At 50.2% G+C, this 26053-nt stretch overlaps 3 protein-coding genes across 3 annotated transcripts in view; 1 reads left to right on the top strand and 2 right to left on the bottom strand.

The window, feature by feature from the left end:
• Positions 1 to 446: 446 nt before the first annotated feature.
• On the bottom strand, positions 447 to 17486 carry PTPN22 (protein tyrosine phosphatase non-receptor type 22). The gene is made up of 21 exons (XM_008922218.4): positions 17374 to 17486; positions 14523 to 14631; positions 13446 to 13522; positions 12486 to 12581; positions 12023 to 12061; positions 11548 to 11619; positions 11390 to 11449; positions 10806 to 10948; positions 9919 to 9985; positions 8801 to 8878; positions 8171 to 8263; positions 6787 to 6863; positions 5178 to 5881; positions 4056 to 4169; positions 3789 to 3919; positions 3067 to 3094; positions 2622 to 2702; positions 2225 to 2328; positions 1663 to 1693; positions 1407 to 1484; positions 447 to 1124 (listed from the first exon to the last, which is right to left on the bottom strand). The coding sequence occupies exons 1-21, from the start codon at positions 17458 to 17460 to the stop codon at positions 1060 to 1062; spliced, it is 2334 nt and encodes a 777-aa protein (XP_008920466.3). The 5' UTR covers positions 17461 to 17486; the 3' UTR covers positions 447 to 1059.
• A 1068-nt stretch (positions 17487 to 18554) lies between these two features.
• Positions 18555 to 25464, bottom strand: AP4B1 (adaptor related protein complex 4 subunit beta 1). Its single transcript, XM_008922479.4, has 8 exons — positions 25253 to 25464; positions 24245 to 24392; positions 23111 to 23607; positions 22352 to 22435; positions 21314 to 21417; positions 20953 to 21160; positions 20122 to 20406; positions 18555 to 19893 (listed from the first exon to the last, which is right to left on the bottom strand). The coding sequence occupies exons 1-8, from the start codon at positions 25380 to 25382 to the stop codon at positions 19466 to 19468; spliced, it is 1884 nt and encodes a 627-aa protein (XP_008920727.2). The 5' UTR covers positions 25383 to 25464; the 3' UTR covers positions 18555 to 19465.
• Positions 25465 to 25761: 297 nt separating this feature from the next.
• DCLRE1B (DNA cross-link repair 1B) overlaps positions 25762 to 26053 on the top strand; it is a 5824-nt gene continuing 5532 nt past the window's right edge. The window contains exon 1 of the mRNA XM_029962483.1: positions 25762 to 25894. Coding sequence (XP_029818343.1) covers positions 25762 to 25894 — 133 coding nt within the window. The remainder of the gene's footprint in view (positions 25895 to 26053) is intronic.

The following is a 26053-nucleotide window of genomic DNA, read 5'->3' as shown; positions in this document are numbered from 1 at the left end:
CCCCCTGCCATGGGAAGAGACACATTCCACTAAACCAGTTTCTGCTGTTGAGGAAACCCGCGACTCGAGTGAAAAATAAGGCAGTTCTGACTATTCCTCCAGCAAAAGTAGCTTTAAATCAGCTTGAGTTTTCTACTCCAGCAGTGGTCAGCACATTCCTCTTGACCGAATTCCACATATTCCAGTTTTGTTTCTGTCTTTACAGGAAAACAATTGTACAAAGCTGTTTTCAGCATCTTTATCCCTCCCCACTGAGGACAGAAACAGCAGTGGGATCTGGTGAGGAATCTCATCTTCCCAGTTCCCGCCTGAAATTTTGTGGTGGAGACGCACAGATCCTTTTAAAAAGCATTGTTTTTTAGAAAAACAATAATATTTTGCTTGCTGTGGTGGTGGTTTGGGATTTTTTTTTTTTTTTCAGATAGAAGGACAGCAGGTATAATTTATTCGGGATCAATCACCATCTTAGTCCTATTGACCCAAATCCAGACAAATTCTCTGAAGTGCTTAGATGGAAAAAAACAAACAAACAAACAAAAAACTTAAATTATTTCTAAAATCTAGGATGCTAGTTACTTTTTAGTCCAAGTAATGTAAACATTTAAGTGTCTTTGATTACAGTAGACCTACAAATGTGATGTCAAAGAGATGCTGTGCCTGCACCATCCAGGGTTTTGACCCACTTCATTCTGCTCCGTTGGTCTTCCAGATCATTCCACAGTCTTCACTGGGTCCTATCTCCAGTTTAGGCTCAAATCCATCCTTTTGAAGTGATCCCGTTCCAAAACACAACAAAAATATGTCCCTCCTTCAGATAAAATATCTATTCCCAGGTTTACTTTCCACCCTGTTTGTAAATTAACTGAAAGCTGTTGATCCTTTTTTCACTCTTCTTCGCTTTAAATCTTCAGTTGAAGAGTGTGCAAGTAGTGCCTGATCTGCCAATACCGTGCAACAGCTTTTGATGTGTTTATTTTGTTGGAAACCTCACTGAGATGAGCATTCCAGGTGCCTCTGGAGGACTTCACAAATCTGCAACACCGAGTCTATAAAATGCCTCTAAATATTCCATGTTGGGGGTGGATTTCTTGGGCCTTTAGGTTTTGAAAATCGATTTGCAAAGCCTAGGAAGAAATGACATTTTTTTAAATGCAATATATTCCATATGTTACAGATGTTGATTATGTGATTCCTTAAGATAACAAGGTATTAGAAAATACTTAGTAATTTCAGTTCCTTTCCAAACTTTAAGATACAGTAGAAAAGCAACATCCTGTAGTTGTGAATAAAGTTGTAAGTGTGCAAAAACATTATTTGTAACGTTTGTAATTTGTTAATGTTCTGCCTGGCATTTAGATTGTCAAAACACAGGTTCTTCCCACCAAAACACAAAGAGGAAAACATACCAAAGTTAAGGAAAGACCTCAGAGGGTTTGTTGGGGCAGGCTCTGATGATTTTGTCAGTGAAGATGGGCTGCAGATGCCTAGAAATAAAAAATGAGGTTGGAGCAGTTGGTCTCTGGTCCTGAAGAGCTGAACTGCTCCAAAATAGCAGATATGGAGGAACTTTCACTTTGGAAAAGTCCTTCATATTTCCATCCCACTTATTTTAATATTTGTTTAAATCCATTGGGAAGATGCACATTAGCCTTAAAGACTTACTTTTTCTCACATTTTTCAATATTTTCATGCTCTGTAAAAAAAAATAGAAAAAGAAAAGGCTTGTTGGAAAAAAATGTTGGAGGCAGCGGATCAGGTGGTGTGACAAAGGGAATTCATGGATAAATGGACATGTATAAATACACTGATAAATATTCATGTATAAATAGTCTGCTACTGAGATAAAGGGAATTCACTGGTAAATGTAAATGTATTATTCTCATAAAAAGCATTGTGTCCTGCAGCTGAGACTGAAAAGCAGACTCGTGTCAATCCCTCTGCCCCTGGCCTCTTCCTTGTCACCCCAAATGCCTCCAGTTTGTATTTTCCTTGCTGTTTTCCTCAAATGCTTTTCTGCTCAACCACAACATCCCAAAATACAAGCCCATGAGGATAATTAACAGGAGTCACAAAAAGAGGAGGCTGATGATGATTCAGCCCTTGTAGGACCCACCACTGGAACAACTTTCTCCAAGAGGAACTGGCACTCCGGGTGGCTGGAGTTCCAAGACACAGCCACTGGCACCTTCTCCATTTTCAACACCTTTTCTTTTGTTTCCTTTACCTTGCTCCTCCTGAAGCACTTCATGGCCTCTTTGGATGAGGTTTCAGAGCCCTTGTTCTCCAAACCCGCAGGACTCGAGGAATTTCTTGCAGCAGGCTGCAGACCTGGGAACATACATCATACATGTGTTTTCAGTGGTCATTCACAAATCCTCCTGCTTTTTCCTAAGTGCTTTGTTGTTGTTTTTCATTTCCTCCAATGCACCACTTTTAGAAATTTCCAGCAAGTCCCCTGGTTGTGTTTGTTTTCTTTGTATCTGCTGAACTCTCCTGCCCTGAAGGCCTGAAGCGCTACCTGGTAATGCTTTGAACAAGTGGGCCACGATCTCAGCTATCCACAGGTTTAGGTGTGAATATAAAACCTCAGTTACATCCTGAGAGAAGAGCTCAGCACTCACTTGCTGCCTCAGTGAGAACAAACGACTCCGGGGTTCTTTCAGGAAGCGGTGGAGGAGAGTCAGAGCGATCCCAGGTTGTCCCTGAGAAAGCAAAGATAAAAGAGTAGGCTACCTAGCTTGAAAAAAAAAATATATATATTTTATAACCAACGAGCATATCTCAATTGTCTCAGAGGAAACACACAACATGCAGCAGAAGAGGAGGCTGCAAGGAACATCCTCATGTATGGGATGAGGCAGGAGCCGACTAGGAAATATAAAACTGCCAATTCCTTTGGTTGCAGAACTGTCTAGTTCTGGTTAGAAGTATTTAGTTCCAGAACTATTTAGCAACACAAAATTTCCATCAGACTAAGCACAGATCCTGATGACATTCACTAAACAAGGCAGCTTCAGTAAAAAGCAGATCTTAATTCTAAAGACTATCGCAGCGTTAAACTTATACCTTTCGGGGGGCTCCGAAGCTTCACACTCTGAAAACAAAAAAAAACAAGGCAGGTATTTAAAATTCCCACAACCAAATGTCGTCCTCTTGCACACAAGGAAGCCAGAGAAGAGGAGGAAAGGATGTGATGTGCAAACACCCTCCCACACACACCCCCACGCTCGTGTAATGGAAGACAGACTTGTGCCTTATCCTTTCACTCCACAGAGCTGTCAGTGAGATATGGGATGATCAAGAGATGCCTACATTTTGTTCAGCTCCTGCTTATTCCACAGGGCTGTATGAACTTCAGTGGACCACCAACCTCCTGTCTTCATTATCCTCCTCTAAATGAGGGACAATATGTTTATTACCTTGTATGGGACTTAGGGCCCACAAAAATAATGTTTGGAGTAAAGTAGATGTTGATGAGGAGGAACCTGGCTGAGGCCATATCTTCCTTCCAGTCCTGAGCCCTGAAATCCCTGGAAGTGTCCAAGGCCAGGCTGGATAGGGCTTGGAGCAACCTGTGCTCCAAGGCACAGGTGGTATGGCAGGGGGTGGGATGAGATGGGCTTTAAGACTCCTTCCCACCCAAACCATTCTGGGATTGTGTGATTCTATGAAATAATTTATGGAAAGTACAAAGTGCCAAAACTAGGGTCTTCCTCACAGAAGGAAACATGATAAGGAAAATAGCATAGGGATAGTGCTGGAGAAGAGATAAAAAGCCACTTACTTACCTTGCATGGTCTCAGCCTCACAGAGTCATGAAGGCCCTCTGAGTGAGTCTCACCACTCCACTCCCAAGAGGTCCCGATATTTGGATTTCTGTCTGGAAGCTGAAAATCAGAAGTGGCCAGAGGAAATTGTCCTGGAAGCAATTGAACACAGGAGAGGTCATTTCTCTCCCCAGGCAGCTGGAGCGCAGCCACTGCCGGACGCTACGGAACAACAGACGCTGGCTGGTCCCTCAGTGCTCCACATTTGACATTGCTGGATGCACTTACCCGGGTCACTGGCCACAATAAAGGACTCGGGGGTGCGCTGGGGCAGGGGTGGGGGATCATCGTCGTCATCTGGCTGTGGCAGGGCGGGGAATTGGAAAGATACGGACAGGTTACCTGCATGGAGAGACATGGACAGGTTACCTGCATGGCATGACACTGCTCCTGCCCTGCCACGCTCCAGAGGTGATGGTTAAACACCTCTAAACTGGGGTTAAAAATGCAGAGAATCTCAGCACCAGTTGACCAGCCACGTGGCCCTCAGGGACAGACCTCCAGCAGAGCTGGCAGCAGAATTCCCACTGGGCTGGGGAAGATGATGAGCAGCTGGTGGAACTGCTGCTGTTCGGCTTGTGCTGCAACTCCCAGAACTTCCCAGGAGCACCTGGATAACGAGCATGTTTTTGTGACCTTGAATGCTGAAGGGCCTGAGCAGCACAAAGCAGAGCAAATGCCAAAGCTGCAGGCAAAAGGAGGTGTCTGAGTGGGCCAAGGAATAATTCTGCCTTTCTCACACGGAGAATGATGGTCTTAAGGCCACAAGATCTGGGCAAAACACTTATGTTGAATCATAAAATCATAGAATGGTTTGGGTTGGAAGGGACCTTAAAAACCATCTAGTTCCAACTCCCTGCCATGGATGGGGGTGTCACCCACTAGATCAGGTTGCTCAGGACTCTGAAGTCCTGGTTCTCTCAGTCTCACTAAGATTTCAGTGTCCCCCTGCAAGACATTTTGCAGAAAGCAGTGGGTTTTGACCTGGAAACTGCATCCTCAGAGAAAACCACGTCTGGGAACTCTCTGAATGCTTTTTTGTTGTAAGAATTGGTCAGCACCAGCCCCCGCCTCCCCGTGAGAGCTGCTCCAAGGTTTGCATTACACAGCTGCTCTGAACCACTGTGTACTAATGCAAACCCCAAAATCACACTGTTCCAAAAAATGTTGTTTATGGGAAAAAAATTAAGGCAGGATGAAAAGAGTGTGAGGATGAAACTGGTTGTTCCCTCAGCTCCCATAGGAGCACAGTCCTGAGGAGCAGCCTGGACATCAAAAAACCACACCATCTGCTCCCTCCAGCAATCCAGAGTGATCCAGCCCCATATATCCCAGCTCTGCAGCACTTACTTGCTGGGGACATCCTCTCCTTGTCCAGGGGAGCGTGGTGGGACAGTGGGGAGCTGGCTATGGAGGGCTGCAGGGGGGCACTGGCAGCACAAGTGGGAAGAAGCTCGTCCTGCCCCTCCACAAAGCACTCGGAAAACACTGGGGACACGGGGTCGTCTGGAGAGAGTGACGAGAAGTAGGGATCTTCTGCTGAGCAGAGATAAGGGTAAGGGCATTGCCCATGGTTCCTGTGGCTTGGGGGGCCATCTGCTTCTCGTCTGGAGGGGTTCAGGTCCACAGGGGAAAATCCATCCTGGAAGCTTGAGTGACCAGCATTCAGCCACTGTGAACTCCAAGCAGGCTTGGCGCCCCTTCCATCCCATTCCCAGTCTTCTCCCCGCTGCCCCAGCACTAGAGGGGTTGATGCAGTCCATGTCAGAGGTGCTCTGCCACCAGGCCCCCTCCCTCCTGCTCCCTTGGGGTCCAGGTCCAGCTCCCAGCTGCGGCGTTTCCGAGGGGCGTCCCCAGCCCCCCCTCGCTCGGCAGGAGCTGCCTTCCTGCAGCTGATGAAGTTCAGAGCACCAAAGGAGAAGGCCTGTCTGATGGGGGGAACTCCACAGCCAGAGCTGCCCTGTGCTCCTGGGGCACACGGAGATGGCAGGGACGCCTTGCTTTGTGCCACTGGAGGAAGATGTTGGTGCACGTCACGCTCCTCTCGCTCTGAGCTGCAACAAAGCACCGTGACGTGGAGTCAAAGCCATGGAGTGCTCAGAAAACCCTGTTAACCTACTAACAAAGCCCACCCCATTGCTCCCAGGAGCAATTCCCTCAGGAATTCCCTCAGCTCAGTCTGCAGCCAGGAGTGCAGGGAAGGACTGTGCCCCACTTGAACATGGTTGAATGGTGAACAGAGGAGGCCCCTTTACTCCAGTAAACTGTGCCAAAAAGCAAAATTATTTACAGAGAGCAGACGCTGCAACCCAAAACTTGCCCACAGAGATCCCACCACCCACGGAAGCTGCCTGTGTTGGGAAGCTGGACTCCTCAGGACTGCTATTCCTGCAGCAAGAGGCACTAGAGTAGCACATGCAGAGGGAAGGTGGGACCAGCCTGGGGGCACCCTGTGGGGTGCACACTGCCAGGCAGAGGGTTGGGATGACCCAGCTCTGGGGTGTTTCCAAGTGCATGAGCCATTTTTAAACTGTTTTCAATTCATATGTGAAACATCACATAAGCACAAAGTGAAGCAGGTCCCAGGGCAGAACAGGGGGACAGGTGATGGCAAAGAGGGTGAGACAGCCTCAGAGCCACATCAGGGAGAAGAGCAGGAATCAGGAGGAAATTAGGGAAAATTTCTTCACTGAGAGGGTGATCAGGCATTTGAATATGCTGCCCAGGGAAGTGGTAGAATCACTGTCCCTGGAAGTGTTTCAAAACCATGTAAATGTGACACCTGGGGACGTGGTTTAGTGTTGGATCTGGCAGTGCTGCATTAAGGGTTGGACTCAATGGTCTTAGAGGTCTTTTCCAACCTTAGCAATTCCATGATTCTATGAATTGTGGTAGGAACAAACATGAGAGTCCAAGTGGGACAAATACCAACCCAGGGACAGTGGTGCTGTGGCCTTACCAGGTGAGTAAACTCAGACCATAAATGTCTTCCACTGGAGTCAGGACTGGCTTGGCTGCAGGAGGCCCTGCTCGTACCTAGGGAAAGGAAAGTTTGGGAAACAAGAGTGAGGAGGGAGAATGCAAAGAACACCAACATGGTGCTTCAGGAGCTGGAATTTGCGCCAACTACTTTTAATTATTAATACAGTTGGGCAATGACAAGCACCAACTTGAAAACACCCAAGTTGGAGCTGAAAACTGCGGACAGAATCTCCTGAAGAGCAGTTTGGAATGAGGGTACAGCAAGCCCTACAACCATCCAGCTGTGCCCAGCAGCCTGTGCAGAGTTCTCTGCCTTCAGGAGCCCATGTGGGCATGTGGCCAGGCAAGTTGGGTGCTGTTTTCACCTGTGACACCAGCTCATGGCCATCCCCAGTGCCCTCAGAGGATGGGGAGGTTTGAGGGGCTGGGAGGTTTGGACAGGAGGTGCAAAACCAAATCCAGACTTGAAACATTCTCTGCATTTAATGTCAACCCAGTCCTGCATCTCTTCTGCTCACAGCCTGTCCATAACACACACAAAGAAAGGGGGTTTCCAGCTCTTTTCTCACTCAGCTCTGGCTTGGGACATCCTGCAAATCCTGTGTCAAGATTGAGGCAGAAATCCCGTCATAGGATCCTCTTCCCAATTCTTTAGAAAAAAGGCTCTGAGCAAATGAGCTCAGAGAATGTCAATGCATTTACTTCATCTGCATTCAAACAGCTACACAGGAACAGTGAGGCTCATACCAGCAGCCACAGAGCAGCAAGAGCAAAGAAAAGCTTAGCCAGGGATGTTTTGGATGTTCCTGTTTATATGCTTACCAAGACCACATTATTTCTCCTTGAAGGTGCAGTGGATTTGAAAGACTTTGCCATGTTTTTTCACCAAATATTTTACCCTCCTCTCTCCCACAGATGGGCTGTAGTGCTGATTGCCTCACTAGCACACCAGCAGGTAACACTTTCAGCCACACCACCTTGTGTTCCCAAGCTTCCCAACCTGGACCTTCCCAACCTGGACTAAAGTCACACTGCTGCTCAGAAACACTTCCTGAAGACAAGTTCCACTGGCACATCCCCATGGAAATCAGCCACTACTGTAGTAAGCTGGTGCTTTTCTATTCACTCGTGGCATTAAGCAATTATGTAAGTGTATAGAAAACATAAAATGGTTTGAGGACCAAAGAAAAATTTAGGTGTTGGTTGTGATAAGCATTGCACGTTCAGAGCTGGATTCTCATGGGTCAGCTTCAAAAGAGAATCAATTTGGGCATCAAGGGGAGCAGAAAACATGGGGATTGATCCCAGGCCTGCAGCAGGAATCGAGATTAGAGGCAGGGTGTTTGTTCTGGGACTTTTACCTGGGAATCAGCAGAATCTTTCTGGGCATCGAGTGCTTTAATCCTCCTTCTGAAGAGCTCAATCACCACATCATAAACCAACTCATACTGCTCCTGCATTCCAGACAAATAAACAAATTGCAGACAAATAAGCATGAGTGCCAGCACCTGAGTTCCCTGTAAATGGTCATCTCTGCCCAAATGAAGCATCACCCCTGAGAGAAGCTGCCACTTTCCTGTCTGTTGGCAGGGTGTGAATTCTCAGAAGAGGCAGAAGCCACAACTATCACAGGGCTCAGACTGAAGCATTTGGGGGGTTTTTGGGTGCACAAACAATGCTGCTGTGCACGAAGCTTCCTCTTCAGGCTGCCTCAGCAGAGAAAAGTTCCCACTTTATTTCCTGGACAGTGCCTTGTTTCACAGTGTAAGCCTTCAATAAGTCACTCTGCAAGCACTGTCCCAGCTGCCCACGAGGAAATGGTCAGCTACCAAATTAATTTCTGCAAAATCACCCTTCTGTTCAGAAAAGGGACTTTGCAGAACATCTTCACGCCCCAGCTCCCACCAGCACAACCACTCCAGGTTTCCATGCTGTGAACCCTCCTGGGGAAAAGGTGAGGTCCTGGGATGGGGGAGATTTCCCAACCATACCTTGGTCTGCACGAGGCAGGGCCTCTGCGTGCGCATCTCCTGGATCAGGCTGAACACGCTGAAGTTCACTGGAACAATCTTGCGAGAAGGGTAGAAGATGAAGTGGTTTTAAATTAAAAGAGGAGAAATTTGGATTAAATTTTGGGAAGGAATTCTTTCCTGTGAGGGTGAGGAGGCCCTGGCACAGGTTGCCCAGAGAAGCTGTGGCTGCCCCATCCCTGGAAGTGTCCAAGGCTTGGTTGGACGGGCCTTGGAGCAACTTGAGCTAGTGGAAGGTGTCCCTGCCTATGACAGGGGTGGGATGAGATGGGCTTTAAGGTCTCTTCCCACCCAAGTCTTTCCATGATTTCTATGATTTCTCTGACAGAATTACAGACAGGTCTAATTCTAAGCAGATTCCAAGCCATGACGCACTTTAGAGCAGTGTCTGAAATCCAGGCCTCCTATTGCAAGAATTTTTAATAAAAGGTCTGCTTAAAGAGCTATTTTTTATTACAAACCTTCTCCCTCCTGTCTCACACTCCACAGAAAATACCCTTTTACAACAGTCCCGGTAACATCTGTGGAAAGCACGAAGGACACGAAACCCAGATGGGTGGGTTTGGTTTAGGGAACTGTGGAACAGAACACAGCAGCCCCTACTCTGAGTCCCAGCAACCTGCCCTGGGGCCAGGGATTATTGCCCCCACATCAAAATTGGAGAGTCAGAGTGAAACAAAGTGTTAATCTGGAAACACTGGGTATCTGATGTGTAAGTGCAGAGAGACAAATATAGACACTAAAGTTGAATTGAAGAGTGAAGGTCAGAGCAGAGCCAAGTGCTGTGAGGTCAAGGTCTGGCCAGAGGGAGCAATGGAGGGGGGATTCTGCCCCACTGGTGTGATGCTGTCCCATTGGGATGGGGCAGGAGCAGTGGAAGAGCCTGAAGAGGAGAAGCAGCACAGGCTGGGAACGGAGCATCGGTTTGGCCACCGCTGCTCTCCACTCAGGCTGCAGGGAGCTTGTGTTCATGGCTGTCACCTGAAATATGCAGTCAGAGGGGGGGAGAGGGACAGAGAGGTGAGGGAGAGCCAGGGGGGTGCAGGTGCCATCCGAAGGTGCCGAGGGCTGGCACTCACCCCGTCCTGCAGCAGCTTCTGCGTGTAGTCGATGGCACAGATGACGCCCGTCCTGCCACAGCCAGCACTGCAACGACAGCCACAGCGTCACGGGGGGCACCCTGTGCTTGCTGACAAGGACATTTGGAGAAGATCCACATCCACCTGTGACCCTCCTGTCCCACACAGCAGAAGGTGCAGACCTGCACGACGGCCCTGCTGAGCTTCACCCCATGTAGGGCTCCACCTGCCCCCGGCTTTGCTGCAGGCTGGGAGGCACAGCTTGTCCCCTGAAAACAGTTCTCAGTCCCCCTGTGGTGATCAGCCACACATGGACATGCCCAGAGTTGGTGGTCTCTTAACTAGACCTTCTCCCTCTCCACAACCACAAGGAGGTTGTAGCCACGTGGGGGTCAGCCTCTTCTCCAAGTAACAAGCGACAGGACAAGAGGAAACAGCCTCAGGTTGTGCCAGGGGAGGTTTAGATTGGATATTAGGAAAACTTTCTTCACCAAGAGGGTTCCCCAGCCCTGGCACAGCTTCCCAGGGCAGTGGTGAAGTCACATCCTTGGAGGAATGTAAAAGACATGTAGATGTGGGGATGTGGTTTAGTGGTGGCCTTGGCAGTGTTGGGTTAATGGTTGGGCTTGATCATTTTAAAGGTCTTTTCCAAGCTAAACAATGCCATGACTCTATGATTCTATTGCTGGCCTGCTGCTACCTGTCTCCTTCCCTGTCACCTGGCCATGCCAGCTGTCCTCAGAGGACCCCTTTGCCTTAGGGCTTCCCCCAAGAGGAGCTTGGCTGAGGGCTTGGCCAGCTGCCATCACCTGTGGCCACTTGAGAAGCAGGAGCACGGGGGTCCAGGGGGCCAGCAGCCCTCCCCCAGTGGTAGCCACCTCACCCACCTGCAGTGGATGCAGACAGGGACACTGTCATCCGGCTGGTAGCAGCGAATCTCCCTGATGAGCTCCAGGATGGGGTCAATGGAGGAGGGGACGTGGTGGTCTGGCCAGTTTTTGTAGTGGAACTGGTGGGTGGTGCGGGTCACCTGCAAGAGCAGAGAGCTGGCAGGGGCTGGGCTGGCCCGTGCCACCGAGGGGACGCTGCCACAGCTCCTGCAGGCACAGACAGGGGTGCTGGCATGGCAAGGGGAAGCTGGATTGCTGCAGACATCTCCAGGTCCTGCCTGCACCAGCAGGTAAAGGGCAGAGGAGCAGTTTGCTGCTGGTTTTGCTGAAGAAGCCATTTTATGACATTCTTGACTTTACCTGTTGGCTTCACTTATTGCCACAACCGACAAACAGCTTCAGAAGCTGGTGTTTGAGGTAACTAATTTTTTGCTTTCTTTGTTCCCTCAGCTACTGTCAAATCTAAATCAGCAGCCTGACCAGCATGAAATTTTCTGCACGAAATGTACCGTATCTGAATATATTATTTATATAATAAAGCCATCCAAGATGCACTTCCTGCCTTGACCTTTCCTACTTACCCCGTTGAAGGTCACCTTCAAAGCCCTGATCACATACTCATTCCTCTTCTCCTCGGCTTCCTGCAGAAGGAGAAGTCAGAGTCACATTTCCAGTGGGTGCCACAGGGTGCTGGGGCAAGTGCTGGGGCAGGACATGGTGCTGTGGGGGCTTCACTCACACAGGTGATGGAGAAGGGGCCACAGTGCAGGGGAGAGCCCTCCACCTCCGCCCAGTACCGCTCACACTTCTTCTGTTGGGAGAAGCAGGATGTGTTTGGTTATTCCCCGCTGGCCCAGCCATGCTCCTGTCTCAGTTTTCAGGAGAAAATTCATGTTACTTGGCAGCTCCAGCCTCCCCTTCCCTGGAGGCACCACTCTCCTTTCCAGAGAGGCTCTTTATGCTACTGGAAACAGCTTAAGAATTTCACAGTCACAGAAGGGTTTGGGTTGGAAGGCACTTTAAAGGTCATCTCGTTCCACCCCCCCTGCCAAGGGCAGGGACACCTCCCACTAGACCATTTGCAGCTGGAGACTCAGAAAACAGCTCATGTCAAACAGAAACTCGCTGTCACTAATGAGATTTAACAAAAAGCTGCTCCTCTCACCCTGCCCTGGCACTGTCACAGCAGAGGCCACCTCTGACACACCACTCACCTTCCCCATTTCAAACTCCATACAAGCCATGACCACGACCTGCAGAAAGAAGGTTCATTTGGAGAAGTCTGAACACAAGTTCCTTATCCAGGCAGTGAAATCAAACTCATCCCTTGCAGGTCTTTATCAGCAATGAGGAGGTTCTGTGGGCTGCTTTCCCCTCAGCCACAACTGCAAAACAGGGACCATCACTCACAGCCCCAGGTATAAGAACCTTCCCACCCAGAGCCCAAAGGCAGAGACAGCCACCAGCAGATTCCTGGCACAGGAGGCTGATGGGAGGGATTTGGGGCACACACAACACCTGGAGTAAAACCCTTTTGCTCCCTCTGACCCACAAAGGACTTCTGCCTGTATGGACAACGTTTCTTAAAAGAAAAAACAAAACAACCAAACCAAACCAAACCAAACCAAAAAAAATCCTCCCAAACATATAAATTTTAAATATAAATCTGCACCTTACCAGGACTTCATACTCCCAAATCATCCTCCAAAAGTCAATGACAGTAGTGGGGAGAGGACCCTGGGTTGCAATGTATGCTCTTGGCCCATAGACACCCTAGAACATTCAAACCAGACATGGAGACATCTGTGCATAGTTCACCAGCAGAAACAAAGTCATTCCTCCCTCTGAATCTGACCTTATTCAATGAGCCTGTTAAGGATTCAGAAGGACTTTCATACAGTTGAATTTTAGGCACCTACATTAAATCAAACAATGGTGTGCAAACCTCCCAAAGGGAGGGCCAGACCAGGGAGCTGGGTTGGGGCTGCTCCCAGAGACCACCACCAGCTCTTGCAGTGCATCTGGGAGCTTGGAGGTGAGAATGAAGGAAGTCTATCTATCTACCTATCTATCCATCTATCTGTCTGTCTGTCTATCTATCTATCTATCTGTCCATATCAATCCATCTGTCCATCTATCTTTCAATCCGAGAAGGGTTCCAAAGGCGTTGGAGAGACCCAAAACTCGTGGAGCTCCTGCTGGAGAGCCACCCACGCTGACCTACCCTGTTGCTGGTCCCTGCAGTGGGTCCCAGCCGTGCTGCAGTGCAAGGCTTCCTGCCTCTGCTCTGCTTTCAGCCAAGGTGACTCTGGCCACAGGCAGTTTTGCACCACTGTCACCCACCCCAGGCAGCCACGCCGACGAGGAAGTCGGGGCTGTGAACCACAGACTGTTCCACCAGTGCAGGCACACGTCCCTTGCCCTGTGGCCTGGTGGCTCTGTGCTGCACGGGGTGTTTTTTGGAGGGCTCCCTGGTTGTGCACATCTCCTTACACCAGCTATCCTTGAGCACAGCCCAGAAACTCCTGCAGAGTCCTTTCATTGAGCAGAGCCCCCAACCTGCTCCTCCTGGCACAACTCAGCGAGGTGACCCCACGAGCACCTTTGCAGGGCAAAACCCCACGGAAGAGGCAATACCTTGATGAAGTTGGCATTGATGTAATGGGAATCTGTGTCAGATGTAATCAGGGACAACTCCACTCTGCTGTGGTCAACTGCAGGCACAAAAGCAGAAGCAGCAGCAGTCAGTGTCTGTGTGTCAGGGCTGCTGAGCTCCTCGGGGTGCAGCACAAGGTGCTTTGGAGGAGCACTGACACCAGAGAGCTCATCCCAGAACAGGTGAGTGGCTGTGCAAGCAGCTGGTGTTCCCTCCCACACCTCCCCACAGCCCTGCCCAGAGCTGCCTACACACACAAGGGATGGACAAGCTCCTTTTGGGGTGGGGGTGAAGGCTTAGGGGAGAGCTGCTGGTGCTGCCACTACCCCAGTGCAACGCTGACCCCTCTGACTGTGCAGCAAGCCAAACCTAAAATCACCCAGCACTGCATCTGACAGGCTCAAACCAGGTCTGTGGGGTTAGATACAATGGTTCAAAGGTTGGACTTGATGATCTTGGAGGTCTTTTCCAACCTTAATTATTCTCTGATTTATGTTTTTCCAAGATAGGATGGATGAAAGGGGCAGTCTGCTCTGATCCTGGGACAGCATGTCCTTTGGAGACCAGCACATGAAGCCAGGACAAACCACAGCAGGTTTTGCCTGTACATCATGGAGACATCTTTGTCCAAAGCCATTTTCTAGAAAGCCTTGGAAAACCAGTGCTTGCAATGGCACCCAGAAAGCTTGCAAGGATGATCATTGAGGGATGTATTTCCTAGAGAACAGCAGTTCTTCTGTCTCTAAAAATATCACAGAATCATAGAACATCCTGAGCTGGAAGAGACCCCCAAGGATCATCAAGTCCAACTCCTGGCCCTGCACAGGAAAACCCCAAAATCACACTGTGTGCCTGAGACCATCAACATGTGCCAAAGTCTTCCAGAGCGTGGACTGCAGCAGCCAAAGCCTTAAATCTGAACAGCAGGATTCAAGGCCAAGAGCCAGCAGTGAGATGCTCCCATACAACAACTGTGCAGGAGAGTACTGGAGGATGAGAACACACTGGAGCTGGAAAAACAAAAGGCTGAATAGAAACATGTGCCATTTCCAACCTACAGGGTAAGATGTCCTTGTATCTGTTCTTCTTGACATTCTCTGGTTGCTCAGCCGCTGCTGTAGGGTAGATTTTATCCAGCTTGTACTTTGTTGTCTGCCTTTTCAGCTTCTGTGATAAAAGAATGGAACAAATTACAGCAGAGGTGTTACATCCAGCACAGTACCGGAGAGCACGTGTGAAGGTCTCCAGGGGTCAGGTTTGCTGCCACAAAGCAAGGTCAGTACCATTAATTCTTTCCTGAGTGGCTTTTCTCGAGATACTCAGAGCAAGAATAGACACAGAACCACCTGAGAGCCCCAGCACAGGCTTCTGAAGAATGGAAAGTGTGTGCTGAGGCAGTGCCCACACGTCGGCTCCTGAAGTGACACAAAGCATCACCCTCACAAGTGAGACACGGGGGAATTACTCTCAGTACAGTTGGCACCCAGATAAAAGGAGTGACACTGTTAAACTACCTTGAACAAATGATATCAGAAAAGACAGATAAATTGATTGATTCTTCTCACTTTTGGTAAAGATGCCCCCATCCATGACTGCAAACACAAAGGGAGCACGAGCAACCAGAACAGAGCAGCAACATGGACTGATGAAAGAGAGGGGAGAAGGAGTCCTGGGACAGACCCTTAGGGCTGCAAATCTCTCATCTCTCTCATTTCCAGGATAAAGCACTCACAGAGAGTTGAAGCATCTGTCTCCTAACAAATGATGAAATTTTATTTCACTGCCATCAGCTTCTAAATAACACACACTATTTGTTACCATCAACTTCAGAAGCACCATCCTTGCTGTATTTTTTCTTTTATATTTTTTTTGTTGCTGGTTTTTAACATTAAACTGCAGTTTTAAAACACTAAATTCAGCCACAAGACCCCAGGAGTTACATCTCACAGACCTGATGGAATGTGGGAGGGAGAAGGTACAGGAGGCCCAGGACGTGTCCAGCCTCTATTAATTAAGAACATGGGGTTCCCAGAGCTGAGGCTCTGAATCATCCTACTTTTCTGTCCCTGAATAATCTGACATAAAACCACTTGGGAAATGCCTACAATATGGGACAGCAAGTGAGAATCACAGAATCATGGAGTCACAGAATGTTCCCACTTGGAAGGGACCCACAGGGATCATCAAGTCCAACTCCTGGCCTTGCACAGGACATCCCAAAATCCCACCCTGTGCCTGAGAGTGCTGTCCAAACGTTCCTTGAGTTCTACCAGCCTTGGGGCTGTGACCACTGCCCTGGGGAAACTGTGTAGAGCAGTAGGGATCAAACTCCATCTGTGGGACTGCACAGGCAGGAAAAGGGGACTCAAACAGCCCCCCTGTAATTTACAGTAACACCATCACAATTTGCATGTACAAATGCTTGGTCACACAAGGAGAGGGCAGGAATTAGGATGGAGAAATGGCACTGAACATTTCTATCTAGTTTGGAAACACAAGCCAGCACAATCGCCTGGAAAGGCCCCGGCCTTGCAAAAGTCGGGTCACGCTGAGAAGATCTTATCCCATACAAGAGGAAATGCAGCCTTGACCACTTCTACCTGCCATTTTGGTCAGAAATGAATGCATTTGGCTGCTGGAGGCAGTTTGTGCACCAGGGCTCAGAGCTTGCTGCCTCTCACACAAAGCACAGCCTGTCAGCGAGAGGGGAAATTCAGCAGCCTGTGACAGCGCTTTGTTCCATGGAACAACAGACTGTCACTGCAGGCTCAGATTAATCACTTCCCTCTACCCCAGACACCTGGAAACCAAGCACTCAGCTTTTCCCAAGTGTTTGAAGTGCCAGATTTGGCTGGTACAACAAAGCAGGGCTGGATCTCGTGGGGACCCATTAGTAACCCCTGTGCCCAGAGCCCACTGCCACGGCCAGGGCTTAGTCTGGTGTTTGACACGTCTCAGATCTCACAGAGGTACCAGGTTTACCCTTCTCGATGTCTGTTAAAGCTGGGCAATGTTGTTGCCTCTCAGAGCAGCCCAGACAGCCTGACAGAGCCAGAGCTGACACACCAGGAGCCATCACCAGCCACCAGGTTTAGCTCTGAGATGGTGCATTGCCATCTGAGCCTCACCCCTGCCACCTCAACCAATAAAAACATGTCAGAGAGCTCACTGGACAGGGCACTGCACAGATCTGAACTAGCTGGGCACTGCAGAATGCAGGGGATGGTGGAAGCCATCAGCATTTTTTGCAGATTTTGCTTTGAGGAAACAAGAAATAGTTTCCTGGAGGGGCCAGGAGCACTGCTGGTCATACAGCGCAGAGATCCCAGATCATAAAATGGTTTGGGTTGGAAGGGACCTTAAGGATCATCTTGTTCTACCCCCCCTGCCATGGGCAGGGACACCTCCCACTCTCCCAGGTTGCTCCAAGCCCTGTCCAACCTGGCCTTGGACAATTCCAGGGACTGGACACCCACAGCTGCTCTGGGCAACCTGTGCTCTATTGTAAAAAAGGAAAAGCTAATTCAAGGAGCTTTGGAGATCCCTGGCAGGAACACACATGTCACAGGTATAACAGATGGCAATGGGGAAAAGGGGCAGAGGGTCCATATTCCTCCCTGTACCCCCATTCTGTTACCAGGCAAAGTGAAACTGTGTCTTGACAAGTGCATTCACAAAGTAGAAAACAGGAAGCACTCGGGTAATTAGCTAAAAAGCAAAGAGTTTGAATGCAAACTATTGAATTCCTCTTCTGTCTTTACATTCCTTTTAGCCCAGTTAACTCCTGGGTGACTTTCTGTTATAAAACCCCTAGACAACCCTAGTGCCACACGCAGATCTTGTCCCCGTGGCTGAGTGGTTCCCTTCGAAACGAGCAGAAACACCGAGCGGAGCCTGGAGGGAACTTACCAAAAACTCCTCTGCAAACTCCCCTCGGTTGAGCTTCTTGCCTTGGGCCCTTTCCAGGTTCTGCAGCAGGATCTCCCTTTGGTCCATGGTGCCGGGGACGGAGCGTGCCTGGCCTGGCCCTGCTGGGAAGGGACATGTCAAGTGCGTGCGCAGTGGAAGGCGCCGGCCGGGAGCGGAGCACGGGCTGTGGTTACTGACTTCATCAGCAGCCCCAGAGGAAATTAGTACGTAGCAGACACTGTGGGCAAATAACACAACAAACCACCCAGCACGGGGCCCTGGTGCCCTCTTTTAAAACCACACACCCTTGATGTGGGGTCTCGCAGCAGGGCGGGCACGGAGAGCGGGGCACGAGTGCCCCGGGTGTGCACTGTGCCACAGAGGTGGTCACACCTTGGAGACCACCCCGAGCACCCCATCATCCCAATTCCTTGAGCACCATGGCCAGCCATCACTGCCAGGGGGCCAGGGTGAGCACTGGGGGGCTGCACTTCACTGAAAAGGCTTCAAACTTGGAATATGCTGTGACTGGAAGAGTCTCTAAAACAGCACGGAAAATCCACAGTCCCCCTTTTAGCTCAGAATCATCAACAGGTTTTGCCTTGAGGGATCAGGAAAGTAGTTTCCAGGAGGAGCCAGGAGCCCTGATGGACACACAGCACACAGATCCCAGAGCACAGAATGGTTTGGGTGGGAAGGGACCTGTTCCTTCATCAAGAAAGGGATCTGGATGAAAGGCTGGAAGCTCCAAGTCCCTTCCCAGAGACCAGAGTTGGTCTAGTCACAGCAGGGTAAATGATGGATTGCCAACAAGTTATCACCTAGTTTTTTGCTGAAAACTGCATAATTCCAGTGCTCCAGTGCAGCTCTCCCTAAGGACAGGGACACAACATTGTGGGAACTGTTAACAGGAACTCTGCTACAGTTGACTTTGATCTCCCTTTGAGTTCACCCAGAGGTAGCTCACCCGTTACAGTAATTTGGCAAATGAGACTGAAATGAGTTGTTGGCCAATTGCTCCTTAAAGCTTTGCTTCAAGGAAGTTCAGAGAGAAAAGCCCTGTTGGACACAGAGGCAGGAGCTGGACTGCAGTTCTGTGTGGATCCACAGCAGTGATCAGGTGACTCCATCCTGCACATCTGAGTTGAAGGAACAAATACTCCAGAAACCAGCCAAGAATGGTTCACATTTTTATTAGGAAAATCAGAAGTCTAAAACTTGCTGTTTAACAGTGAGAGCAGCGTTCCAGTGAAGTGCATGGAAGGCATACTGTGATTTGAAGGTGCAATGCAGCCACAAAAGAAATTCACAATGACAAGAGATCTTACAGAACAGGGTTAAAGAAGCCTGTGCTCATTACACAGTACCACAAAGCCCTGTCAGAGTAACCTGTGCCTCACCTGTGTGCACCACCCTTGTGCCAAGGAGTCTCTTCAGTATGGCAACAGCACAGGGAGCTGAGGGGGAACTTCAGAGAGGGCAATTCATGACCTCAGTAACACATTTCAGCTTCTTTCTATTGCAAGTGAAACATGTTGGTTCTAGTGAGCAGGATGTACCCTGTCTACCCATCTCTGACACAGCAGAGCTCTGTCCACCCCTAAGTGAAGCTCCCATCAAAATCCTTCTATCAGACAGAAAACTAAATCACATGTAAAGGGAGCCAAGAATAAAACACTCCTCTCTTCATTGCACTGTTCCTCTTAATGTGAGGTAAGTAGCAGAGTCCTGGTGCCTCTGAACTGTTTTTTAAATGATTTATACTTCTCAGGAAAAAAACCTCTCCAAAACACATTCCTGAATTCTGGTTCCATCACTGGCATTGGTGTCCCACGATGACCATCACTGATGAGTTGTGTGACTCACTCCAGAACCACCCTGTCCCTCCCCCAGCCCAGGGAGAGGGCAGACCCTTCACCAGCTCCAGCTGCAGCTCCCCCCACACCACACTGTGCTTCCTAGGCCCAGGAAAGGGCTGCCAACACTCCTGCAGTTTAAAAGTACCACACCAGCATCAGGTATGGCAAATGAAGCCAGAGAAATCAACTTTTCCTGTGCCCTGAGCAGGCATCCTGCTGGGAGCAGGGACCAGTCAGGACCCCAGTCCAGCCACGGCCTCCAGGACTGTCCTCAAGGCCGAGATGAAGCTCTGCAGTGCCTCTGGCTTTGCCTCACTCTGCTTCACAGACACCTGCAGCTCTGAATCTGCTGCCTGGAGCAGGAGCTCTGTCAGGAACATGCAGCCTGTGTCATCCTGAGCACTCAGATAAGCTTTCCAGGGCTGGGCACCCGCTTTGCTCATGGCTATAGTCTGGATGTGGACAACATGAAGGGCTGTCTGTATGGTGTCTGGAGGGACAGGCCCACACCAGGGCAGGGAGAGGTGGCAGCTTGTGTCCAAGCTCAGCCAGGTCTTCTCAAACTGTTCTGCAGTCAAGGAAGCATCAGGAATCAGGCTCAGGCTGCCTGTGCTGGGCTGAACCTTGAGGACTTCTTTATTCCCCTCAGAAATCAGTGACTCTGAAAGGAAACCACAAACATGTGAGGTGCAGCTCACAGATCCACAAAGGCCAGGCTGGACAGGGCTTGGAGCAACCTGGGATAGTGGAAGGTGTCCCAGCCCATGGCAGGGGGTGGAATGAGATGAGCTTTATGGTCCCTTCCCACCCAAACCACTCTGTCTTTCCCTGACTCTGTGATCTACTGACAAGGGGAAAATGGATCCCAGAGGAAGGTGGGGCAGGTTACCTGTGTCTCTGCTCCTGGAGTCAGTGCAAGGAGGACCAGAGTAGGAGGGCTCCACAGGCTGGTGAGCAGTGGCGAGTGCCCAGCGTTCTCTGCCATAAACTGGGATGAGAGTGTTAAACTCCCAAGCCCAAGCATTCACAGGTTGCTTGGTTTGGTTGCCCAGGAGCCCCAGAGAAGGGTCAGACTTGGGGCTACACAGGACCCGTTTCACTTCTTCCACCCCAGCCTGCAGAAGGCGATAGTAGAACAACCCTCGGTCTCGCACTGCCATGTCCATCTCCTCCTCTGGGGATCAGAGAGACGGAAATTAGGGATAATTCTTTCGCCCACATTTCCCCAGAGTACTAACCCTTGATTACTAAGAACAGATTTTCAGGGATACAGTGTAAGCCTGTCCATGGGCATAGTGACAGGACAAGGGGGAATGGTTTTTAACTAACAGAGGGCAGGGTTAGGTGGGATATTGGGAAGGAATTCTTTGCTCAGAGGGTGATGAGGCCCTGGCACAGGTTGCCCAGAGAAGCTGTGGCTGTCCCATCACTGGAAGTGTCCAAGGTCAGGTTGGACAGGGCTTGGAGCAACCTGGGCTAGTGGAAGGTGTCCCTGCCCGTGGCAGGGGGTGGAACTGGATGAGCTTTAAGGTCCCCTCCAACCCAAACCATTCTGGGATTTTATGCAGCCTAAGGCATAAAGCCACCTTACCCTGCTGTCCTGGACAGTCTCCTCAGAGCCAGGATGCTGACACAGCATTCCTGCACTGGGGACAGGGCCAAACCAGGTCCTAAAACCCCTGTCCCACAGCCTCAGTGGAACAGAAGGCAGGGAACCCACCTATGCAGTAGTAGAGCAGCCTGCCCAGCATGTCCTGACACTCGGCGGGACGGGACAGGAACAGTCGCACCAGGGCTGTCAGGAGCTCCATCTTCACTGCTGGGAACATCTCCGACTTCACATTCTCCACAAAGTCCTCCAAAACATAGGGAGCATTCGGGACCTTCTCCCCGTGCGTGCCCAGGAGCCAGATCAGTGCTTGTTTGCCCTGGAGGAACCACAGAAAACAACAGCAAAGGGGTGCTGTGTGCCAGAAAGACGGTGTTGGTGTGAAATAAAGAGATTGAGAGAACATGGCTGAAGATTTCTGATTTTTACCAAACAGCTACTGTTCACTCATCCTCAAGCACTGGCACCTCACCTCGCTGTCCTGGATGGTGTCCTCACAGCCAGGCAGTGCCTGGCACACGGCATCTGTGCACTGGGGACACAGCCAAGCCAGGTCCCGGAAAGCCCGGACCACCGCTGCAAGGAAAGCAAGTTATCAGCATCCCCAAGAGTCACAAAAACCACCAGAGGGAAAAAAAAAAATCAATCCAACCCCCCCCATTCAAGAGATTCTGCAAATCTTAGCCAGGAAGGTCAGTGCCCTGCTTGTGACTATGATTTGAGACACCCTCCTTCCAAGTCCCATGACGCTGCGTTTGTCAGAGCAAAGCTGCATCGAGTCTAAAATAAAGCACTGAGGCTTCAGATTGTTCCTCTGGCTGCTGGAAAGCAATCTCTCTTCTGGACATTGCCAGCCTTTAAAAGGGCACTGACTCATGATGCTTCAGACACATGAGGTTGGAATGACAAATTAAAACTAACCCCAACTCAAAACGAGTCTCGTGAACTTTAGGTCATAAATTTTAAAGGTTCTGCTGCCCACTCAGAAACACCAGCAGCTCCTGAGATCAAATTCAACAGCTGAGGGCAAGTGCGTGGTTTTTAAACTGAGAGCAGAGCAGTTAAAAGAGAACAGCAGGAGCAGCAGTGATGTGAAGGTAGATCTGAGGGCAGCAGGAGAAAAAAAGAAGCCTGGGTACAATTGAATCAGACTATTATATGAGGAACAGAAATCACAGAGATTTAAAAGATCTATTAATCATCTTGGCCCTCAAATAGACACTAAAATGTCTCTGCTGAGTCACTCACTCCCTAATTCAGCAGGTGGCAGGCAGAAAGGACTGAGAACACAGATACAACCATCTCCAACCATCTCCTCCTTCCCCACAAAGAGCAGTTCCTATGGAAGGAACACACTTAGTACCCCTAAACCCACCAGGAAAACTTCCACATGAAGGTGCCAAAAAATGAAAAGCCAAATGCCTTCAAAAGCCTTGATCTGGGGATCAGAAGCCCTAGCAAGGCCACTTCCTGAAGGCACAAGCCAGGTAAGCAGCCTGCAGATGGTTACCTGAAGTGATGTGCTCCTGCTGAAGGCCCAGGAGCTCTGTCAGAATCCCCACACACTGCTCTGTGTAAGTCCTGGCAATATTGCCTGCAAGGATGCCAAAAAGACATAAAAGTCAACCTTTTATCAGAGTGAAATAGGAACCATGAGCCCAACTACTCATCACAAACCCATCTTAAAGAAACAGTCTCTCTCTTTTCCTTTCTGACTACCACTTATGAAAGTGCGGTCGAATGAGCTTGTTCTCCACACAAGGGACATGTTCCTTTTTTTGAGGCCATGCCTCAGAAGATTTCTGAACTTTCCTTAAATGTAATACACTAAGAAAAGCACTTTAGCATCCCCAGCTTCACCCTTATGGATACTGTAAAAACTCACCTATTTTAAAGCTTACAAAAATAAAACCAAAGCACCCCAAATCCCCTTAACTCTGCCCCATCACAACTCACAGAATAAGCAGGTATTGGAGCTCCTCCACCCACTACAAAGCTTCACTGAATGCTATAAGGCTGATTAACAAGATGAAATGATGCAATTTCTTTAAAGCATCTCATCAGAGGACAGGATTCAAGGATTTTCTGAATGCCAAGGCTTCCAAAAGAACCAGCCCAGTCATGGTTTAGAAACACAGTGACACAAAACACTGCTGGGGAGGTTGGTCTCTGTACTGCTGCAGCACAGATCAGTGATCTGCTGTTTGCCCAGACACAGTTCAGCAGAGAACAGCCCACCTGGAAGGTCCAGGCAAGGCACAGCTCTCACCTATGGCGAAGATCGCCCCTTGGGCGAGCTCCACCGACACGTCAGTGCAGTAACCCTTCAGCTCCTCCAGCACCTGCTGCACGTTCTCATCGTTCACCAGCTCACACAACACCTCCATCTTCTGGCATTTGATGTAGTGGGGCTCTGAGTACGAACAGAAGAACTTTTTGTAGTGGCTGCTGAAGTGGCCGGGCAGGCTCCCCAGGATCTGGCGCACGTGGCACAGCGCGGTGAAGCAGAGCTCCCTGCTCTCCGAGGTGCAGGCAGACAGCAGAGGGCCCTTCACCCGCACCAGAACATCTGCCTGCACATCTGGGTACTCCCTGGCCAGCACCAGGAAGAGCTTGGTGGCTGCCATCACCACGCTGGGGCTGCTGTTTTTGAGGTAACCATCCAGCAGGTTGAGGATGTCGAAGAGTTCCTCCTCGCTGCGGGGTTTGTAGCGCAGCAGGAAGGTGAGCACCTCGCTCTGCCCCCACTGATCCAGGTCAGGCATCCTGCCAGGACAACAAACACAGTGTGCAGGAGTCAGGGAGTGCACGAGGATCTGGGCTGTGCAGAGCAGAGGCCTCAGTCTCTGAGTTTCTTATGGTCTCTGTTCCAAACCAAGGGGGTAGCACACTTTTATCTCAAGAGAATTGCCCAGTTATTAACTCAGGATCAATCATGTGCACTCTTACTGGTGTTTAGGCCAGAGAGCAACACTGACAAGAACCCTGGGCAGAGCAACACCCCTCTTTTCCCAGCTCATGCAGAATTATCTGCAGATAAGTTCATTTCTTCAAGCAAAGGATAAGTTATATATTTTTCAATGCATCTGGAGAGACATACTAAAAACATACCTGTTTATGAATATATCGTGTGTACTATCACTGAAAAATTAATCACATTAACCTATAATTCCAAAATAAACCAGCAGCTGAAGCAAAGACTCCCTGGAAAAGCAGGGCATTCCAGATTACTCTTAAGACTTTAGCCTAAAAGTCATTTAGTTTATCTTAGGATGGGCACCTCCATCTTTGGGTGCCTGACTAGAGTCCCTTCAAGTCCTCTCCAGAAATGCCCTCTCTGCATAGAAAACACAAGAACAAGAATGAAGGTTCCAGCACCTCCTTAGTATCAAAGACAACAAACCTGTTGAGGAGATGATGGGCAATTGGTTTGTTGATGACAACTCCTCCCTCCTTCTTCAAGATCTCTTCCAAGGCCCTCAGACAGTTCACGACCACAATGGGATCCTGGTCACGAAGCAAACTGTAGAGCTCGTTCACCAGTGCACCATCTGCAAAGGAGCAGAGGTGCTGCTATCAAATTCTGCTGGCACACTGCACTTTAATCACTGTCTGTGAGTATTTGTCACAAAAATAAGATATGGCTTGAACTGAGAGAAGGAGCCACCAAAACTTCCAGCTCTACAGTAACAACTGCCCTTGGCACAGCTTTTCCCTGAATATTGGTGGGGGTGAGAATGGCCCCTGGCTGATCAGAGATTTCAGGGATGGCTGTGTGCTGTGGGAGGCCCTGGAAGAGCAGGGAGGGAAGGGGCACTGCATCGTTAACAGTCTGATACACATGGACCCCAGAATCATGGAATGGTTTGGGTTGGGAGGGAACTTTAAGCTCATCTCATTCCACCCCCTGCCGTGGGCAGGGACACCTTACACTAGCCCAGGTTGCTCCAAGCCCCATCCAACCTGGCCTTGGACACTTCCAGGGATGGGGCAGCCACAGCTGCTCTGGGCAACCTGTGCCACCCTCACAGGGAGGAATTCCTTTCCAATATCCCATCTAACCCTGCCCTTGTCAATGGGAAGACATTCCTTCTTGTCCTGTGTCTCCATCCCTTGTTCAAAGTCCATCTCCAGCTCTCTTGAAGCCCCTTTAGGCACTGGAAGGGGCTCTAAGGTCTTCCTGGAGCCTTCTCTTCTCCAGGTGAGCACCCCCAGCTCTCCCAGCCTTTAATTCTCCTCCACTTCCCCCTCTCTCTGCCCTGCAGCCACGACAACCCAGAGGCAGCACAGCGAGTCCAGCACAGCCATGAAGAGCGTTGAACACGCTCTCAGTGTGTCCCCAGCCCCAGGACCACCACCCTGAGCAACCACCCCCCTCAGCCCAGGAGCACAGCCCCTCAGAGCCCCTCACCCACTTCGCAGTCCCCCTGCAGCTTCACCATCTTGGCACAGCCCAGCACGGCCGCTCTGCGCACGTAGGACGCCTTGTCCCGCAGCCCGTTCACGAGGGGCTGCTGCAGGTACTCCTGGATCCCAGGCATCCTGAGGGAGGGCAGGTCAGGGGGTACCAGAGCCTGAACAACCCCAACCCTCCCAGCCTTTAATTCCCCTCCACTTCCCCCTCTCTCTGCCCTGCAGCCATGACAAACCAGAGGCAGCACAGCGAGCCCAGCACAGCCCTAAGGCCTGAACGTGCTCTCAGCACCTGCGTATCCCCAGCCCCAGGACCACCACCTCGAGCCCAAGACCACCACCCCAGCCCCAGGACTACCCCCAGCCCCTGGACCACCACCTTGAGCCCATGACCACCACCTCGAGCCCAAGAGCACCACCCCAGCCCATGACCATCACTCACAGTCCCACAGCCACCACCCCAAGCTCCAGGACCACCATCCCCAGTCCCATGACCATCCCCAGACCATGACAACCACCCCAGACCATGACCACCACCCCCAGCCTCACAGCCACCACCTCCAGCCCAGGATCATCATCTCCAGCCCAGCACCACCACCCCAGTCCGGGACCAGCACCCCAGTCCGGAACCAGCACCCCAGTCCGGGACCAGCACCCCAGTCTGGGACTAGCACCCCAGCCCACAACCACCAGCCCCAGCCCCAGGACCACCATCTCCAGACCATGACCACCACCCTGAGCCCTAGAACCACCACTCCAGTCCAGAAACACCACCCTCAGTCCCATGACCACCCCAGCC

Source organism: Manacus vitellinus, unplaced genomic scaffold (assembly GCF_001715985.3).
Source record: "Manacus vitellinus isolate BGI_N305 unplaced genomic scaffold, ASM171598v3 scaffold_47_pilon, whole genome shotgun sequence".
Classification (NCBI taxonomy): Eukaryota; Metazoa; Chordata; class Aves; order Passeriformes; family Pipridae; genus Manacus; species Manacus vitellinus.
The sequence above is the reverse complement of the archived record's forward strand: the minus strand, read 5'-3'. Positions and strand labels throughout refer to the sequence as shown.